Raw genomic sequence first — 20,022 nt, 5'->3', positions numbered from 1 at the left:
CGATAATAAAGTAAATAAAAAGAAATATTCCACTCTAAATTGTATTGCTGCAAAAAAAAAAAAATGAAAAGATCATGTAAGAAAAATAATTGCAAGGCGTCCTTTTTTATTTTTTTTTTTTTTATTCTAATAAGAGATGTTTCTCGTTTTTTTTTTCTTTGCCTATTTTCCACATCACGTAGCTTATGTCGATAGCGGTTTATTCTTATTATGAATATAGCTAGATTCCTCCAACAATTTACTAGCTTGATCTTTTCTATCATCAATTTCATTCTTGTACTTTTGCCAGACATCTTGTTTAAGCAATTCATTAACGTCTTCCGTTGGCAGACGAAACAAAGCCAGTGCTAAATTAGTATTAGATAACAGGAAAAGACCTGTTGCTACGGCGAATCCCATAATAATACGCTCGTACACCAAGTGACTCTCATACTTCCAAAATATACGCATTTGACGTCGTCTACCTGTAAGGTATATTCTGCGAAACTCCTTATCACGCATCTCCCAGAGTGTATGGTACCATCGTATCCTTTCTGGTATTTCATACCTATTCTTCATTATTCTATTCTTCTTCTTGTTGCCGTTTCTTTTTTCTTTTTTCTTTTTTCTTCTTTTTTGCCGTCTTGTTAGTTTTCTTGTTTACGAAAAATAGAACTGTGTGATTCTCCCACAGAGTAGAGACTCCCAGTTACGTTTCTTCTTTCCCAAGTCCGCTATCATATATATATATATATATATATTTTAATAGCAAGTGCATCAAGAGAAAATAGAAAGAAAACAAGAAAAGATGTACGTCAAACAGTGTATATATATATTATTTATTTATTTATTTATTTATTTATTTATTTATTTATTTATTTATTTATTTATTTATTTATTTATTTATTTATTTATTTATTTATTTATTTATTTTAGAATCACTCTTTATCCACTATTACAATAGCGAAGAGTAGGTAGGGAAGCAAAGAACTTTAAATGATAAATATAATAACAGCAATGGTTTTTTTTTCTATTCTTCTACTGCCCCTAAGAGAGCAAAAGGATATGATCAAAAAGAAGTAAAGACAGAAGAAAAAAAAACTGCAAAGAAAAAAAAAACTGCAAAGAAAAAAAAAACTGCAAAGAAAAAAAAAACGAAAAATAAATATATATAAACACACATAAGAACGAAAGTAAGTAAATAAATATACCCCAACCCCCGCTCATCTCGTTCTACATGTGTTTTCTTTTTTTTTAAATAGGTGTTACATCTTCTACATCTGCTGAAGCCCAATGACTCCCGTCATTCCACCCACCGGCCTCTTCCACAACGGCCTCCTCTGCGGGTGCCATGTCCTCCTCTACGACGGCCTCACTCAGAGCAGCGTGAGAATTCGGCAAGTCTGCGGAATCCACAGAATTGTTGGCTCGCAACTTCGCGGCCTGTACTTCATACTCCGTGTCTAGAGAATTCATAGAAGAGTTAGAAGAAGAAGATGTATTTACATCATGGTATCCATGTTTTTTATTTCCTTTCCTTTTATGTCTTTCATACTTTTCTGAAAATAAGTGGCGACCATCCTTGGTATCTGTTGTTAATGGTGATACTGGGTACACCACACACTTACTACTGAACAGTACTGAAATGAGCATAGAGACGATAAGTCCATTGGGTGAAAAGTACTCGGGTGGATCCACACGATCGAGTGTGTACGGGGCGAGGGAAACAGTACAGGGCCAATCGGCCTTTACCCACACATGTGGGGTATCATCTAACACGGCAACACTTCGTGGTCGTGGAGGTGGAGCTTGTCGTCTTGATGTGCTATCTAAATTGCATAATACTGAAATAATAGACTTGGGGGCTCTTGTGAGATTCTGTTGATACAATTGCCAATCGGTTACATTTTTGGTATTATGATTGTGATTGTTATTACCATCATTATCACTCTTGTTGGTATCCAAAAAGGTAGTCTCATTAGAGGTTAATGATATTGGGCGAATTATGGATTCTGCTGTATATATACGTCCAACTCCTTCAGGAAAGAGTTCTCCATTTGGATCTAGTACTTGTGAGAGAATAGCCTCTGTACGACGAAGTGATGACTTTGTAACTAAAACAAGTGGAATTCCCCATTCCACATGAAAATGTCGAAGCATTTCTCGTACACCACGACGTACATAAATAGTCTCTCTACGTATTGCCTGTTTATGACCATCTGTAACAAGATAGTGAACATCTTTACGTTCCTCACAGTATAGTTGTAGATCTCCTCGAATACCTACTCCTCGTTCTTGATGCCATGTTGTTGTCGCTGCTGCCGTATTAACATCCATGTCTGCTGGTTCACCTGCAAGAATGGCATTATCAACGAGAGTACGATCCATGTCAACCATAATTACTTTTTCCTCTCGAAGATGCCGCAGCAATCGTGCTACACATTGAGTGAAAGAATCCACAATAAAAGTAGTATTCTGTACAACTTTACTATCAACGACTTCACTATGGCGATGATAACGGCGTGGTGCTTGACATAATGTAAGAGCTGCTATAGGTTTAGCATTACGACTATCAATAAGAATAGCATCAAGGTGACTCGAACGGGCTAGACGAAACTCAATTTTTAAACGTTCATTTCTACATTGATGCTTTTCACGTGTTGTAAGTGAAGATTGCTTTATCGTGTTTTGATTACGCCGTGGTGAAGAGTTTTTGCTATCATGACCACCAGACGTACATGTTTCTTCTTTTGCCTTATCTGAACATTCAATCTTAATATCATTCTCATCTTGTGGAGAATCACCCTGTGACCATTGCACAACTGCCTCTGTTGCAATGTGATCATAGCGTCCCCATACAGCTGGATCAGTGTTATCTGATAGTATCCCGCAGTTGTGGTTTTTCTTACTGTTATCACTATCATCATCACTGTCACTATCACTATCACTATCACTATCACTATCATCATCATCATCGCTATTACTATCACTGTCATCACGTGAATTGCGATTACGTACTCTACTGCTCCTGTCTCTTTTACTGTGTGGACGACCCTCCCGTGTAGCGCAAATTACCAATTCCGTAGACTCTGCAAGTGTCAGAAAAAGCAGTTCTTGACCTTTTTTACTACAATACACTGCCGCTTCCTGTGGACGAAAGCGAATATTTCCCACCCGTGTGAAGAGCAATTTTAATGGCATCACTACACCAGCACCAGTACTACTACGACTACTCCTCCTACTCGCACTATTAGTAGTATTAACAGTGATATTATTATTATTATTATTATTATTATTATCATTATTAGTTGTACCAGTTACAGTTGGTTCACCATCACTTTTTGTATCAATGCCCCAACGACGACGACGCGGTTGCCCCCGCGCACACCAAAAATTCAACCGTGCAATAAGTTCCTCCGCAAAAGCACCTTGTCCACTACTCATTAGCGTCTCCGCCACTGTGGGAATTGATTCTGTTGCCATTCCCACTGTTGCCGCTGTAGATGGTGGAGGAAGTAGTGGTGGAAGTTGTGGATGACTATTGCGGTGCATCGTATCATGGCCGGCATTGGGTGGTACAAATAGCGCCTGATCAAATGGCACGCAGTATTCATCCACAGACCACGGCTGACGGCATATTGGACCTGTTGGGGTATCGGTAAGAAGACGTCCACTTCCAGCAACAGTGGTAGTAGTAAAGAAGGGACCGGTGGCACTGCAGCGGTTAGAGTGCATGAGAAGCCATGATGGTTGTATCTCTTCTTCCTCTTCCTCTTCTTTCGCTTCTTCCTTGTCTTCATTCTCACTTTCCTCATTTTCTTTCTCTTCTTCTTGCTCCTTGCTGTTCATATCTGTCATCGTATCCTTTGTCTCCCGTGTTTGAACTCCACGTCTCATTAAGGGATGATTGGATAATCCATTCCGAACTTCTTCAATATTATCAGCACTTCGTTGTCTCGCTTGTTGAGCAGTACTGTAAGCTGCAGTACTGTTAGTAGTGGTTATAGGTGCAGGACGTGGAGATACACGTGCGGAATCTCGAATGTGTACAGATGTGTGTGTGCGGTGTAACTCTGGGATCATTTGTGTGAGGGTGTCTATGGCGCGACTCCACGCCCCTGTACTTTCTAGTTCATGTTCATATACAATACCAATTTCACCAGAAGTATTCTGTTTTGTTGTTTCAGTTTCGGCTTCTCTTCCCATACTTCTCGAATTTGTAGAAAACATTACACCTAACGGTCCAGCAGTATCATTACTATTACTAGTAACAGGAACTTCAAACCCATTCTGCATCTCCGGCCCTTGATAACGCACGAAAAAAAACTTACGATTTCCAAAACAAGGCTCATTGTGTTCACAAACACCAACTGCCCGACTTGCCACAACGACATAAAATAGTCCTTCCTCTCCATTATCAGAAGTATTCATAACCACCTCATCGTCCACGTTACGAACATGTCGGGCGTGTAAAATACAACGTGACATGAGCTGCAATGCACATACTGTGGGATTGAAGGCAATAGCAGCTCGCATGAAAACTTGTAGATTAACTGGAAAGAATGCAAATTCATTAATATTACTATTACTTGTATTATCACTACCATTATTATCACTATTATCACTACCACCATCATTAGTTTTTCCTAAAAAGGATAAGCTCCGTATCAATTGTTGCCCTTCTCGATTATCATGATGTTGCCCTTGTTGGTGTTGGTGATGCCGTTGCGGTATAAAAACACTACGTGCCCTTTTATTAGAATGTGATACACGTTGTGCTTCTTCTCTGACACCTGTCGCACTCTCCTCCACATCTGTGAGATCTGTAAATCGATTTTCAGAACTCTCCCGTAAAAGCGAAGAAGAAGCGTTGGAATGCTGCCCTTCTCTTTCTCTTCCTCTTCTTCCCCTCTTATTATTATGTTGTGGTGGTGGATAGCGAGGCCCAATCCAGTCCCGCAAGACGAGATCATCCACACTGTCATCCACGACAACCTGCAAATACTGTTGAAAGAGTGCCATCACCACCACTCGACGTGCATTCTCAACATGACGTGCCGCTACATTTTCCTTTTGATAACACAAACGCAGTTTTTTTCGCGTTTCCCGTCCACGTCTTATTCCACGTCTCGTCTGTGAATGATGTACATGTGGAGATGTACGTTTTTCCATATTAATACTTGCATGTCCTACACGGTGCCATCGTCGCAGGAGTGTGGGGCCGCCGCCGCCCCTTCCAATGTGTGTTATTTCCTGTCGAGCCAGTGCGGCAACGGCGATACTTTGCCAGGCGGTGAAGAGTCGATGTGGGAGATTTAACACGGCCCGCACATAGTCATCCAACAGCATGGCCGCACTGCTGATCTCTGCGAGTACGTATGCAATTATCTGCAGACGTCTCGATATAATGGTAATGGAATCGGCTAAGGAATGCGAGGGCAGGAAGGAGGATAAGGCATCTAACGCCAAATGACGCCGTGATGGTGTTAACATTATTGTTAGTTAATAATTAATAATAATAATAATAATAATAATAATAATAATAATAATAATAATAATAATAATAATTTTTATTGTCGTTCGCCTTGTTCTTTTCTTTTGTTATTGTTGATTTTCTTTTTTCTGTTGTTATTCATTGACTGTTATTGCTGGAGATGAATAAAGATGCACTCCAGCCTCAGCTGCGACGCGCAGCGGATAGGCGGAATGAAATACAACTAAACTCTTTATACACTTTTGCTAATTGCAGGGTAAATAGAAATAGGTGGAAAGAGAAGGAAGAGGAAAGTGAAAAAAAAATACCAATGACAAGTAATTATAATCTATTAAATGGAATATTATTGAGACCTCTTTTTTTTTTTCATGCAGTTTGTCCATTCTGCGTCTCACACGCATATTTTCACTCTAACTGCTACTTTTTTCCTCTTTCTCTTCCCTCTTCTCTCCTGAAATCTCACACACACACACACATATAAACAGGCGTAAACAGAAAGAGAAAGATAAAGAGAGTCATCTCCTCCTGCTGTGATCAAACAATAATATAGGTATCAAGAATAACATCTTTTCAGGGTTATCCTCCTCCTCCCAACTCACACCCCGCTACAAGAAATCCATCACCTTTCTTGACGTCTCAAGTTCATGCGATATTTCTGCTCCCTTCGTGATGAAAATAATAACAACAGTAATAACAATACTTTTTTTTTCTTTACTGATGCTCTTGTAGGATACGGCGAAGTTTCTCAACTTCCTCCTTCTGCCGTTTGACCTCTGCGCGGTCTGCGGCCACGTGCAGTTTTCCTATAATCTCCCGCTTTGCCCGCATTAACAGAAAAGCCGGCAGTTCCTTCGTCGTATCGCACTTCATCACGCGGAGTATCTCCTTTGCGTTCTCCTCCATCGTGTACTCCGACGACACTGGGGTCGGCAGCAGAAAGGTAGAAACAACAGTAAAGTAGAGTGTGAGACCAAACGTAACGCCGATGGCGATGTTGGCGAGAATGCCTTTACGCTCGAGATAACGATCCACGGCGACCTTGCGGCGGTGGAATTTAAAGTGCATGCGGAATGCGGGATCGAGAAACCGCCAGAAGAGAAACGTCGCCCACTTCACCCGCGCTGGGGAGACGTACGCCATTATTTCTGCGGGTAAAGTCCTACGAATGGAAAAAAGGAATTGATATATATATATATATATATAGAGAGAGAGAGAGAGAGTGAAAGAGAGAAATCATGATTCATTTGGAAAGTAGGAGGAAAGGGATATGCATGGAAGATGAGAAGAGAAATCAAGAAGAAAAGGGAGAACAAATAACAAGAAAAAATGAAAAAAAAGTCTTTCTTCTGTGCTGGTAATGTTATCGTATCGTTAGTCAAAAGAAAGAGAAATTGTTTTTGAAAAAAGAAAAAGGGAAGGAACAAAGTTAGTTTGCTTAGATGTAAAACAAAAGAAAAATTTGCCTTTTTTTTAAGGAAGCGGTATTTCTCTCTCCCACATTTCTTTTTTTCTTTTATTTGTTGTTGTTATTTTCTTCTTTACTTCTCCAACAAAAACCGTTTAACCACACAAAATAAAAAAAGCAGGAATGTGGACTTAGGTCCCATGAAGTATCTGTAAAGAAAGAGTAAAGTGTGACTGTATACACGCAGATACAACTTCATACAATCACAAACACCCAGACAGACACATCAACATATACATCCAAACACAAATGGAGATGCATGTATAGAACCAAAAATATTCAAAACACAGAGACAAAGAGAGATCGTAAATTTTCTTTTTTTATTCCTCGGTATCTCTCTTTTTTTATTTAATTTTCTGGCCCAATTTCTCTTTCTCTTTCACACTCTCTCTCCCTTCTTCCTTTCCTGCTGCGTGGGACAAATAGGGTCGAGGAGAAATAAATAAAAAAAGGAAAGAGATGGAAAAGAGAAAAGGAGGAAGAAAAAAAGAAAAAAAGGGAGAGAATTGTGTCAATGTTCACAAATTATTTAAAAAGTTGTTTAGAAGCTTTATAAATCTTTGTAATATTCAGTTGATGTAAATTTAAGAATATGTACCTTCTTAAGTGAGAGACGAAAGAGAAACACCCGAAGGGAAAGAAGTGAGGGGAAAGGCAATAAAAAAAAGAGAACAAGAGAAGAATAAGGAATAACAAAAAATGGTAATGGTGAAACAATGAAAGAAACTTTATCTTGTAAGGGATACAGTATTATACGACAAAAAGAAGAAAAAGAAACAATAAAAATGATAATAAAGAAAAAAGAATCATAGAAGGGAAAAAGGAATGTGTACTTGATAATAATTATTAAGTTAAAGGGCATGATACATGATTCTCATCCTTAGAGGCACTAGGAAAGAAGGAAAAAAAGAGACAGAAGACTGTAATTAAATAAAATGGCAGAACTTATAAAAAAACAAGAAAGCCAGATAAGAGGAGATAATTATTTTTTCAACGTGGTTAGCCCCCCCAAAAAAAAAACACAATAGTAGTTATAAGTATATAATTGTTGTGGTTTTTTTAAAACTTATCTCCTCCCATCCGATTTGTTTTTCGTTTTCTTCTGCTCTTGTTTCCTATTCCTTTTTGTTATATCGGTCTACATCTCCTGCCTCTCTCTTTAGTTAATTACTTCAAATTCGGATCCAAGTCTAATAATCAAAACCGGTTTCTCCTCTTCTTTGTACTTGATTTGTTAATAATTACTATTGTCATTTCCTTCTTACACTTTCTTCAATACCCATCTCTCCTTTCCACACACACACATAATCCCTCTCTTCTTCTCTCTTTTTCATATATATATATACACTTTTTCTCACCTATCTCCCTTTTTCCTCATTGCGTTTCCATCTTACAATTTGTAGCAGTTTTGGGACTTATGTATCATTTCTAATTACCAGTGCCTTTTTTTTTCAGGTGTATCTCTCTCCCCTTCATCCTCTATCCTTCGTCTGTGTACGTGTTACTTTTTTGTTTCTTCTTTTCATAACTCTTACTTCTTTCGTTTATCCTTTCCTCCCTTCTTCTCAGTACTTTTCTTCTTTCCCTTCTGCGGTTTCATTATCAGCACCTCGTCCTTCATTTCCTCAATATTAGGCTTGGCAGAAGCATTATCTTTAGCAGCAACAGCACGTTTAACGGCAGTAACGTGGTGTTTCGGGGTGTTTGTCTCCTTTATTAAATTCCGACGAAAGTAATCCACCAGGAGTTGTACACCAAATCCCGGTGCACCTGCTGGCTGAAATCCCTTTGGTTTGTCACCACCCATACCAGCTCCGGCAATATCGAGATGAGCCCATTTTATACCATCATCTATGAAGTGGCTTAGAAAAGCAGCAGCTGTGCAGGATCCCGCCTCTCTTCCTGTTGATACATTAACTAAATCGGCAATACCTCCCTTAACAGCTTTTTTATGTTCCTCACCAATAGGCATAGGCCAGACCTCATCTCCGCTAATGCGTCCACCTTCCATGAGTTGCTGTGAGAGTTTTAGGTCATTACTAAATAATCCTGCACGACGGCTTCCCAGTCCAACCAAAACAGCACCAGTAAGTGTGGCAAGGTCAATGATAGTATCCACTTTTTTATTCAGTTTTGCATCCCGTTGTACATATGTAAGAGCATCAGCCAAGACGAGGCGTCCTTCGGCGTCTGTATTAAGTACTTCCACTGTAAGTCCTTTGCGACTTGTGATGATAGAAGAAGGATAATAACTATTAGGACCAATAGCATTTTCTGCCAGACCAACAACTCCAACAACATTTACCGGTAATTGAAGTGTAGCAATAGCTTTAATGGTTGACATCACTGTTGCTGCTCCCATCATATCCAAATGCATCGTTTCCATTGATCCAAATGGTTTTACATTAAGACCACCACAATCAAAAGTTACACCTTTTCCGACCAAAGCTGTTGCTTCATTGCTTTGTCTATTACCTGCATACTCAAATACTACCAAGTATGGTTCATGACGTGAGCCTTTTCCCACGTTATAGATAAGATTCAATCCTGCTCTTTGTAAACGTTCGCCTTTTATCACATGACGTACCTTCACACCAAGCGGCGTAAGTTCCTTTTGTATCCATTCACAATAAAGTTGTGGTACACCCTCATCCTCGCGAAGGTTACCCAAGTTTCTTGCGGTGTTAATGCAATCACCAATAATATTACCCCTCGTCACTGCCTCATTTGCCCCAGAATTGATGTAAACTTTCATTGGTCCTTCTTCTTCCTTCTTCTTCTTCCCTTCGGTGTTACGATCACCCTCACTGTCATCCCCTTTCTTGGAACGGAGTCTATCATACTTGTACGCTGCCGTCACCGCAAAGGAGGCGGTCTTCTCCACAATATCCATTTCCGGCAACACGCTGGGCTGTTGAAACAGATCCCCCATGCTGGACACCGCTTCTGGCGGTGGGGTGCGCAGCAGCAGCCCCGAGGCCCGCAGTCGCTGCGCCTCCCGCACGGCGCTGGTGATGGCGAGGCGGTAGTCGCGGATGGTGGGATTGGGCCCGAGACCGGCGAGGAGGCGCCGCGTGGCGGAGTCGAGCGTCACAGTCCCCGCCGCGGTCTGGCCGCTGAATGGAAATGACGATTCCCCATTGTTACTGTTATTAGTGTTAGTGTTAGAAGTGTTGGTGGACTTTTCAGCGGCCGCTCCGCTTGTGAGGAACTCCACGGCGAGAAGTCTTTCTGCTGCGGCCGTCCCCGCCGCCACTCGCCGCCGACCCGTTGATTTACTGCTGGAGGGGCCGGCGGGGGCGTCTCGACTGCTCCACGGGAGAACCGCCAGAGAGGCGGGGAAGGGCGCCCGCGAGGTGATGTGTTTGAGCATCCTGTATGAGTGGATGGAGGGTGGGCCTTATACTCTCAACGATTTTAGACAAATATATATGTATATCTATATTTCTACAGAAAGAGAGAGAGAGAGATTGAGTTATATATATATATATATATATATATATCTTTGTTCTTATTTCTTTTTCTTATTTCGTTTTCTTTGTTGTTGTCGTTGTTGTTGTTTGTATTCTTTCTTTATTTTTATTTTCTCTCTTTAGTTTTCTCTTTTTTCCCCTTCTTTTCAACTCTTCTAATGCTTCCTTTTTTCCCCTCTTGTTATCAGTGTTAATCTCTTTTCCTCACGTAGTTTAAGTAATTGTTGCCTCCGTCTTTGACCCTTGAGGTGGGAATAATTGCCACGAAAGCCAAGAAGGGGAAAGGGGAAAAAAAAGAAGAGAAAAACAAAGCAACAAAAAATAAAAAAAAGAAAGAATATTTTCAAAAAAAAAAATAATAATAACAATATCATTATTATAGCTCAACTAACGTGGGGGGAATAGCCTCAACAACTTGGTCATGTGCAAGAACAATATGACCCGCACACCATTTTTTCACAGAGGCAATACTTTTTTTTCTCATGACCTCTTGCTTAACTAAGGGCTCGAACTGTTAATGTGCCCCACTTTATCTATACAGCGGTGGTATCGAATGATGCCACCCCACCCCCTAAATCCCTTAGAACTCTTTAACGAACAGATAGGAAAGATTCAAGGAAATAAAAACGACAATTAATATGAAAGAACTTACATAAATCTAAAATTATTGCTTTCTTTTTTTTTTTGTTTTTTTTATCTATGCTTTTTTTTTTTTATTTCCTTGACTATTTTACTTTTTTTTTCAGTGAAACCAAACGCAGATATGCGAAAATGTCCACAAGCGCTTTCGTCTATTGAGAGAAGAATCCACGGTAAAACCGTTCGCCGTAGCGGTAGCTTGTTACTGCCCCACTAGCTGCAGGATCTACAACAGGAATAAATATACGCGCTGCCAAAAACACTTCTTCTGTTTTTAATAAAGTCACATGAATGGGTTGATTCTCCTTGTAGATGTGGGTGCTTAAGCTTAACTTATTTTCATGGCTCATTGGAAGGTGTGTTGCACCACTAAAACCAATCCCAGCCATATATGCTGAGGTTGTTGTAGCATCTGGTTGTACAGGTTCTGTATTATCTAATGTATAACAGATAATACCACCTGCTGGAGGATCCTCAAAAAATAACTCCATCTCGTTACAACTTATGCAAATAGAGGGAGGTGGTAAACTTTGTTGTTGTTGAAACCGTTCTCCTTCTTCAAATGCCTCCTCACGCGGCCCTCTGTTCCATGTAGTGGCGCGGCAACAGTCGTATACAGCTGCAGAACTACGCACATTACGGAGACCGTCTCCATTTACATATTGAGATCTATCATCTACAAAGGTCCATGCGTAAATAAATGCCACATCTTCACTTAATGGAACTGGCTTTCCGGCATATACAACTCCCTTTTTACGGGAAAACTTCGCTTTTTGTCTAGCTTCTCCAATATATACTAGTTGATACATAATATTAGTGTTTGGTGGACGCCGTGATTCATCGAAGTACAGTTCCGCACCTATTGCACGAATTCGTGCTATCGGTGCTGGTACATTCGGATCGAAAAAAGTATGACCCGCTTCAAAAACGAGAAGGTGTGCCTCCATAACATCACTTGTCTGTGATCCATCTACTCCTGATACGGTGACTGCTCGAATAATGACCGGCTGACATTTCCTTTTACTATCTGTACCAAATAGCATAGTGGAGAGGGTGAAAGGCCCAGTATACAACAAAGATGGAAAAGAACCATCTATGCTATATCGAATCTGATCTGGAGTCGTACTCTCTTCATTGGGTGCGATGATAATAGATGTAAAAGTTGTTACTTCACCCTTCTCAGGAATAATACGAGGAGGAAGTGGTTTAACGTGATTGTGGGTATGTGGTGGGGGTAAATACGTACCTGGGTCACGATAAACATTAACACTTACCTGCTGTTCATCTTCCTGACATTGTAATTGTTGCTGAATTGTGTTTTGTATACTCTGTGTATCAAGTGTTACAGTAAAACAAAACTGGTGTACAGTTCCCACAAGTTTCAATGAGGGATACACGGTATGTGCGTATACGATGTAGTGTCCAGGATCATTAAATACCAATGGTGCCGTACACAGTAAAAAACGATCACTGTAGTACTCATCTGTACCGAGAAGTTGAGCTTTATTCTTTATCTCAATATTACCACGAGTGCCAATTGTATTTTCCTCATCTGGTACGTAACTTACATCTACGAGAATATCACACTGATCTCCATAGCTGGACTGCAGTTCCACTTCCAGTGGTGATGAATAGATTCCCGGTGCAGGAATGGATATTAACTCAAATGTACGACGACGAGTAAAGCCTGGGTAGTAGCGATATTTACCGGATATATCATGCCGACGGAGACAGCAGAAAAAGTAAATAAGTATTATCACAATAAGCACAGCGAGAAAACCACATATGGAGAGTATTGGTATTACCGCACTAGGACCAAGGGAAGCCATTTCTATGAAGTATCAAGCACAAATGATAGAGAACCCGTCAAATACAGGAAGAATCACCAACAACAACCAGGAAATTAAATTTTTTAAAAAATCAGAAATGAAACCAACAACAATAAAATAAATAAAGAGCAGCAGGGGAAACACTGGAGAAAAACCAAATATTTCGGATAACCTCTATAGTTTTTACCCGCTTTTGTACCCTTTTTATTTTTTGCTTTTTCCTAGTCCCTTATTGTAGTGATTTTTTCTCTTTCCTCGTCTATTGTTGTTGTGTGTGATCTTTATGTCTCTATTTGTACGTCTATTACTGTGCCTCTCCGCTGTGTAACGGAGGAACCCTATTGACTTTATTTATTAGTTCAAATATATATATATATATATATATATGAAGCAGAAAAAAGAAAAGAAAAAAGTAATAGTAGTGTACAAATAGAAAACGATGAACAGTTGATCAAATAGTAAAACTATTTGACAAATATTGGAAAGAAATAAAAATAAAGAAACATATACATAGAAATAATGGCGAAAAAAAATCTCAAAGAAGCAGCCGATACACATAAAAGCGAAGATAAACAGAAACACATGATAAAGTAAACTGCTCATCAAGCCCACCTTAGGGAAACAACAAACAGTGATGGATGGGAAGTACAAAAAAAAGGTAGTAATGCACACAAAGAAGAAAATGGATATACCCATACAAATAATAAATAAAAATAAAACAAAAAGAGAATCACCGCAGCGGTGATTGGGTATCATTCCCTAGTAATAAATGACGTTTCCGAATAGTTAATTGATGCTGTTGAACGGCAACCTTTTCAATCGCTTCCCGTACATGATGGGGAATTCCCAGTTTTGCCGCTACTTGCGATACCCGTTCTCTCTCTCTATCATCATACTCGCCATCCGCTACACAAACACACACCGCATCGTACAATAATACTCGTGCCAACGCCGCTGGTAAAAGAGCCCCTGAAAGCAAAGACGCTATATTCTCTAAAACCTGTGCATTACCACTATTACTACTACCACTACTCCCACTATTACTACGTACGGCTCCTGGTGATCCTACTGTTGATGTTGATGATGTTGTTGGGGCACTACTACTACTAATTGTACGGGATGGCATGGCTCCCACAAACTGCATCAGTTCCAATTTTGTCTGGTCATCCTGTAGACTATTACTAGGGAGAAGACACTCAATAAGTCCATGTACATAGTTACGCTCGAGCTCCTGCAGTTCCCGTCGTTCCCTTCCAGAGACGCAAAAGAGAACTGTTTTAATGTAAACATACGGCATATTGCATAATCCAATATGTGGACTGTACCTTGAACCATATAGAGTGTCAAGTAGGAAGGCACATCCAACAGCAGAGGCGTAGCAGCTATAACAGCGACTAGTTAAACGAAGCATATATATATATATATATATGTAATTGCGCAAAAAATTATATATTTACCTTTTCCCTAAAAAAATAAAAAACACGAAACGAAACGAAACGAAGAAAGAAAAAAAAAACATTTTTCCGTAGACTATGAAAAAATTATATATGGACCCATTTTCCAACAACAACCATATCGATTAAACCCAGATAAATATCATCAACGAAAAAAAAAAATGCATTAGTACTGAAAAAAAAGAAAATGCTGAAAGATCCTTTGATATCAAATCTCGCGCAGACTGTGGGGATATATGGGTTCTTCACCACATTTTCAAAAACTAACAGTCATACAATCATCCGTATCAAGATAGAGTCAATCAAAATACAAGATCACTTAATTTTAAATCATAAAAGGAAGGTAAGGTATAGTCATTCCTTTTGCAAACTTCCACCATAACAAAGGAAATAAACAAAAAAAAGAACTTTCCCACGAAAAAAAAGAGTCCCACAGCACCACAGTAACATAGAGGAGGTGTGTTCAAAGATCTGTACATTTCTTTTTTTTTAGAATCTCATCCCTATTAGTAAAAACACAAACCTCTTAAAAGAATAGTACCAAAACCCCTAATAAAATTACCACCCTTCATCATTATAGCTCTTCATCATTATTGGATTCTTCTTCTTGAACAACGCCCCATGTCTCGACCTCTTCTCAACAGAGAAACCCTTTAAAAATAAATAAAAGGTATGGTTCACCACCCGGCATATCAAATTTGCACAATTCCAAGCCTTTTTATTAAAAATGTAACAGTAACTCTCTGCCCCCTCCTCTAGCAATGTCCACGCACAACTCACACTGGGTCAAAGGGGTTTTAAACATACTAACAACTCAGAAATAGAATGATCACTCCATTCAAGAAAAGCAAATGCAAGAGTCTCACCGTACTTACTACTGCGGCTTTGATAATCCGTCCAATCACCAAAGTCACGGATTCCACAGCTTCAACTGCACCCTCCAAACCGAATCTCCAAAGGAAACCCCCACTCAATACGGCATCCGCCACAGTACTTTTTCTCGTCCTATACGTTGGATCGTCGATAGAGCTGTGCAACCGCGGTGCCTCTCTCCTTATCTTTTCCTTTGGGCAAGTGTAGAGATGTGAAAAAGCAGGGAAGAGGGACATACAAATAGAAATAAGAAGGAGGCATTGGGCAAGCAAAGAAAAAAAAATGAATGAGAGAAATAGATAGATTACTATATAAACAGCATCAGCAATAGGACAGTGTGTGTGTGTGTCCTGCGGACCGCCCTATTGCCTCAGGCGAGAGGGTACGCAGAAGAGAACAGAAATGACACCCACAATTACAACACAGCAGTCCAATCAATGGGATTCTGTGAAGGTAAAGAAAGAAATAATCCCAACAGATTACCAAGGCGTGATGTGTACAGCGAAAACGTCAGCCCACCACGAAGCCATTATAGCAAAACTTATTTTTCTTTTTTCATTTTCTTTTTCTCTCTGTATATGTTTTTGGTTAGACTATCATAAACTATTCCGTGTACTCATCTATATATATATTCAATTAAGGGGGAATCCAAGGCTTAGATTATTTATGCAAATACTTTTTTTCTTCCAAAAACTTTTGTTATTATTATAACTGTTCTTTATTCTGTGTTCCCCAAATGAACTGCAAAAGGACCCAAATACACACCTGTGTTCTCCATGCAATAAAACAAAAAAAAACAATGAAATTACACTATTTATCCCCACTTTATAATTCGTCAAGATGTTTTCCCTCTTTTTCACCCACTCCTCCACACGAAGTACGCACAGATTCATTCGCAGATGCTTCACATGTTTCAATTCTCGCTGAGGGTGGCCGCAAGGCGGTGCTTGGCTGTTCCTCCTGCTCCATACTCACTTCACGTACTGCGGAGTCCGACTGCACTTCCACGTAGTTAAGTAAACACACGTTCTCCACTTCACCCGGTGTATTACCAAAAGGCTCTGTGGTCATATTATAAAGAGGGGGTGCACTAGCCTCATTAACGGCCGCCGGAATGTTGGGCATACCACCCGTCTTCATTCTCGACAACATGGTCGGCGGAGATCGGCTGCGTTCCTTTGGAGATTGGCCCATCTCTTGTACAGATTGGCTCATCTCTTGCACAGATTGGCTCATCTCTTGTGGAGATTGGCTGCGAACTTTACTGACAAAAACACTGTCCATCACTGGATACCGCTTAGTGAGATCATCTGTGACTTCTTGAACGGTCTTTAACATGAATTGCAGAATGCAAGTACTGATGTCAACAAAGCTGTCCAGCGTCTGACCAGTGGCAGTTTCAATGTTCACAATGAGATTATTGTATAGTGCAGTGAAATGCTCATTCGTCTGTTCAAGCTTCGCATATGCTTTTTCACGGCTAGCCTCCTGCTTTTTGTATAACTTGCTTTCACTGATCGGCTTGTTCTTCGCCTCGTACTTCATCTCCTTCTTCTCCACAATTTTAGTGGCCTTCTGATACTTTTTATACGCCTCGCTTCTCGACTTTCCAGCAACAACAGTCTTTTTTGCCTCATCACGCAGTGGCCGCATCCGTTCAATAATGCGTTTGTGTACATCACTCCTGTAATTTGCCAATGTCTGACCATCTTTCATTTCACGCATCTCCACTGTGAATATCCTCGCAGAGTTGTACAATGCACTTCGTGTGTCGTTTACTTGCATGCTAACTGCACTCTGTTGTTCACCGCCGGTCTGTACAGTTGCAGCAGTGGCCATATCAACATAGCAGTTCCCAACACTCTCAAAGGCAGTTGCTGTGTCTGAGACAGCAATAAGGAACCTTTTCAGACATCCATCGAGTGTATCCAATCTCTTTCTGACCGTCTCGGCATTCTGCATACATTGCTCAAAGTCAGAATCTGCAGAGTGGTTCGTTGCTTTCACCATGAGAATGGGTGTTTGCCGGGGTTGTTATCTCTGCTTTTTTGTGTTATTTAGTCGGCTCCGTCCTCAGTCCTTTATTTCTGCTCCTTTTCTGTTTTTTCTCGTCCTATACGTTGGATCGTCGATAGAGCTGTGCAACCGCGGTGCCTCTCTCCTTATCTTTTCCTTTGGGCAAGTGTAGAGATGTGAAAAAGCAGGGAAGAGGGACATACAAATAGAAATAAGAAGGAGGCATTGGGCAAGCAAAGAAAAAAAAATGAATGAGAGAAATAGATAGATTACTATATAAACAGCATCAGCAATAGGACAGTGTGTGTGTGTGTCCTGCGGACCGCCCTATTGCCTCAGGCGAGAGGGTACGCAGAAGAGAAGAGAAATGACACCCACAATTACAACACAGCAGTCCAATCAATGGGATTCTGTGAAGGTAAAGAAAGAAATAATCCCAACACGCTAACACAAGGCGTGAGAGTACAAGATGCATGTCGGCATACAAGATAAAAGCCCATGAATGTAGAGAGCCCATGGGGATATGCAATGAAACCTACTTTTTTTTTTTGGTTTCTCCATGTACATTTTTTTTTCCTTTGAGGTTATATGTACTCGTACACGTACATATATATATATATATATATATATATATTCTCAAGGATTTCTTTTAATTATTATACCTGTTCTTTATTTTGTGTTTCCCTAGATGTACTGCAAAAGAGTCCCCACAAACGTTTTTGTTCTCCAATGATAATAAGAATAATAAAAAAATAAAAAGATGAAGTAACAATATTTATCTCATTTTGCTTTACCACGTTTTTCCCTCTGTTTCACCCGCCTCCTCTTCCTCCTCCTCCCTCTCCGTATGCACGGATCCCTCTACATCTGTTTCACATGTTTCAATTCTCGCTGAGGGTGGCCGCAAGGCGGTGCTTGGCTGTTCCTCCTGCTCCATACTCACTTCACGGACTGCGGAGCCGGAGGGGAGATCGACGTAGTTAAGTAAACACGCGTGCTTCACCACGTCTGGGGAGTTGCCAAAGGGCTCGGAGTTTCCGTTATAAAGAGGTGGTGCACTAGCGTCATTAACGGCCGCCGGAATGTTGGGCATACCACCCGTCTTCATTCGAGAGGACATGGTCGGCGGCGATTGGTTGTTTTCTTGTGAAATTCGACTGAAGTCTTGTTGAGATTGGCTGCGAACTTTACTGACAAAAACACTGTCCATCACTGGATACCGCTTAGTGAGATCATCTGTGACTTCTTGAACGGTCTTTAACATGAATTGCAGAATGCAAGTACTGATGTCAACAAAGCTGTCCAGCGTCTGACCAGTGGCAGTTTCAATGTTCACAATGAGATTATTGTATAGTGCAGTGAAATGCTCATTCGTCTGTTTAAGCTTCGCATATGCTTTTTCACGGCTAGCCTCCTGCTTTTTGTATAACTTGCTTTCACTGATCGGCTTGTTCTTCGCCTCGTACTTCATCTCCTTCTTCTCCACAATTTTAGTGGCCTTCTGATACTTTTTATACGCCTCGCTTCTCGACTTTCCAGCAACAACAGTCTTTTTTGCCTCATCACGCAGTGGCCGCATCCGTTCAATAATGCGTTTGTGTACATCACTCCTGTAATTTGCCAATGTCTGACCATCTTTCATTTCACGCATCTCCACTGTGAATATCCTCGCAGAGTTGTACAATGCACTTCGTGTGTCGTTTACTTGCATGCTAACTGCACTCTGTTGTTCACCGCCGGTCTGTACAGTTGCAGCAGTGGCCATATCAACATAGCAGTTCCCAACACTCTCAAAGGCAGTTGCTGTGTCTGAGACAGCAATAAGGAACCTTTTCAGACATCCATCGAGTGTATCCAATCTCTTTCTGACCGTCTCGGCATTCTGCATACATTGCTCAAAGTCAGAATCTGCAGAGTGGTTCGTTGCTTTCACCATGAGAATGGGTGTTTGCCGGGGTTGTTATCTCTGCTTTTTTGTGTTATTTAGTCGGCTCCGTCCTCAGTCCTTTATTTCTGCTCCTTTTCTGTTTTTTCTCGTCCTATACGTTGGATCGTCGATAGAGCTGTGCAACCGCGGTGCCTCTCTCCTTATCTTTTCCTTTGGGCAAGTGTAGAGATGTGAAAAAGCAGGGAAGAGGGACATACAAACAGAAATAAGAAGGAGGCATTGGGCAAGCAAAGAAAAAAAAATGAATGAGAGAAATAGATAGATTACTATATAAACAGCATCAGCAATAGGACAGCGTGTGTGTGTGTCCTGCGGACCGCCCTATTGCCTCAGGCGAGAGGGTACGCAGAAGAGAACAGAAATGAAACCCACAATTACAACACAGCAGTCCAATCAATGGGACTCTGTGAAGGTAAAGAAAGAAATAACCCCAACAGATTACCAAGGCGTGATGTGTACAGCGAAAACGTCAGCCCACCACGAAGCCATTATAGCAAAACTTATTTTTCTTTTTTCATTTTCTTTTGGTTTTTTTTTTTTGAAAGAGGTTCCGTTTTCTTATATATATTTATGAATGTATTTGTTTTTTCTTTTATGCAAGGACTTTTTCTTCTCGTTCACCTCTCCCATAATCGTTTTATGCTGATTTCGTCTTTTGTTTGTTTGTTTTTTCGTTAGTGACGTTTTTTCTTTAGAATTTTTTTTCTATTTCATATATATATATATATATATATATATATATATAGACCTACTCTCGTATGGTCCAAAGATATAAGTACAAACAAATACAAACACAAGTACAAAGATATTATGTAAGGTGGAAAGAAAAAAGAAACTTCGATACACTACACA

At 40.3% G+C, this 20,022-nt stretch overlaps 8 protein-coding genes across 8 annotated transcripts; all 8 read right to left on the bottom strand.

Moving 5' to 3' along the window:
• Positions 1-183: 183 nt before the first annotated feature.
• LSM04_005848 (uncharacterized protein) lies at positions 184-558 on the bottom strand (the record flags this gene model as incomplete). Its single annotated transcript, XM_067333515.1, has 1 exon — positions 184-558. One exon carries the CDS (start codon positions 556-558, stop codon positions 184-186), a length of 375 nt encoding a protein of 124 aa, XP_067190508.1.
• Positions 559-1,233: 675 nt separating this feature from the next.
• LSM04_006050 (uncharacterized protein) lies at positions 1,234-5,472 on the bottom strand (the record flags this gene model as incomplete). Its single annotated transcript, XM_067333513.1, has 2 exons — positions 1,234-2,840; positions 2,889-5,472. 2 exons carry the CDS (start codon positions 5,470-5,472, stop codon positions 1,234-1,236), a joined length of 4,191 nt encoding a protein of 1,396 aa, XP_067190512.1.
• Positions 5,473-6,184: 712 nt separating this feature from the next.
• LSM04_007118 (uncharacterized protein) lies at positions 6,185-6,613 on the bottom strand (the record flags this gene model as incomplete). The annotated part of the gene is made up of 1 exon (XM_067333512.1): positions 6,185-6,613. One exon carries the CDS (start codon positions 6,611-6,613, stop codon positions 6,185-6,187), a length of 429 nt encoding a protein of 142 aa, XP_067190538.1.
• Positions 6,614-8,469: 1,856 nt separating this feature from the next.
• LSM04_005609 (Peptidase M17) lies at positions 8,470-10,311 on the bottom strand (the record flags this gene model as incomplete). Its single annotated transcript, XM_067333511.1, has 1 exon — positions 8,470-10,311. The coding sequence occupies one exon, from the start codon at positions 10,309-10,311 to the stop codon at positions 8,470-8,472; it is 1,842 nt and encodes a 613-aa protein (XP_067190499.1).
• Positions 10,312-11,202: 891 nt separating this feature from the next.
• Positions 11,203-12,879, bottom strand: LSM04_009730 (uncharacterized protein; the record flags this gene model as incomplete). The annotated part of the gene is made up of 1 exon (XM_067333510.1): positions 11,203-12,879. The coding sequence occupies one exon, from the start codon at positions 12,877-12,879 to the stop codon at positions 11,203-11,205; it is 1,677 nt and encodes a 558-aa protein (XP_067190597.1).
• A 730-nt stretch (positions 12,880-13,609) lies between these two features.
• On the bottom strand, positions 13,610-14,290 carry LSM04_003346 (uncharacterized protein; the record flags this gene model as incomplete). Its single annotated transcript, XM_067333509.1, has 1 exon — positions 13,610-14,290. The coding sequence occupies one exon, from the start codon at positions 14,288-14,290 to the stop codon at positions 13,610-13,612; it is 681 nt and encodes a 226-aa protein (XP_067190450.1).
• Positions 14,291-16,031: 1,741 nt separating this feature from the next.
• Positions 16,032-17,216, bottom strand: LSM04_002332 (uncharacterized protein; the record flags this gene model as incomplete). Its single annotated transcript, XM_067333508.1, has 1 exon — positions 16,032-17,216. One exon carries the CDS (start codon positions 17,214-17,216, stop codon positions 16,032-16,034), a length of 1,185 nt encoding a protein of 394 aa, XP_067190428.1.
• A 796-nt stretch (positions 17,217-18,012) lies between these two features.
• LSM04_001240 (uncharacterized protein) lies at positions 18,013-19,158 on the bottom strand (the record flags this gene model as incomplete). The annotated part of the gene is made up of 1 exon (XM_067333507.1): positions 18,013-19,158. One exon carries the CDS (start codon positions 19,156-19,158, stop codon positions 18,013-18,015), a length of 1,146 nt encoding a protein of 381 aa, XP_067190401.1.
• Positions 19,159-20,022: the final 864 nt, after the last annotated feature.

This window comes from Trypanosoma melophagium (assembly GCF_022059095.1).
Source record: "Trypanosoma melophagium isolate St. Kilda chromosome Unknown ctg27segment0, whole genome shotgun sequence".
In the NCBI taxonomy this organism is placed as follows: Eukaryota; Euglenozoa; class Kinetoplastea; order Trypanosomatida; family Trypanosomatidae; genus Trypanosoma; species Trypanosoma melophagium.
Note: the sequence above shows the minus strand (reverse complement) of the source record. Positions and strands in the feature narration are given on the sequence as shown.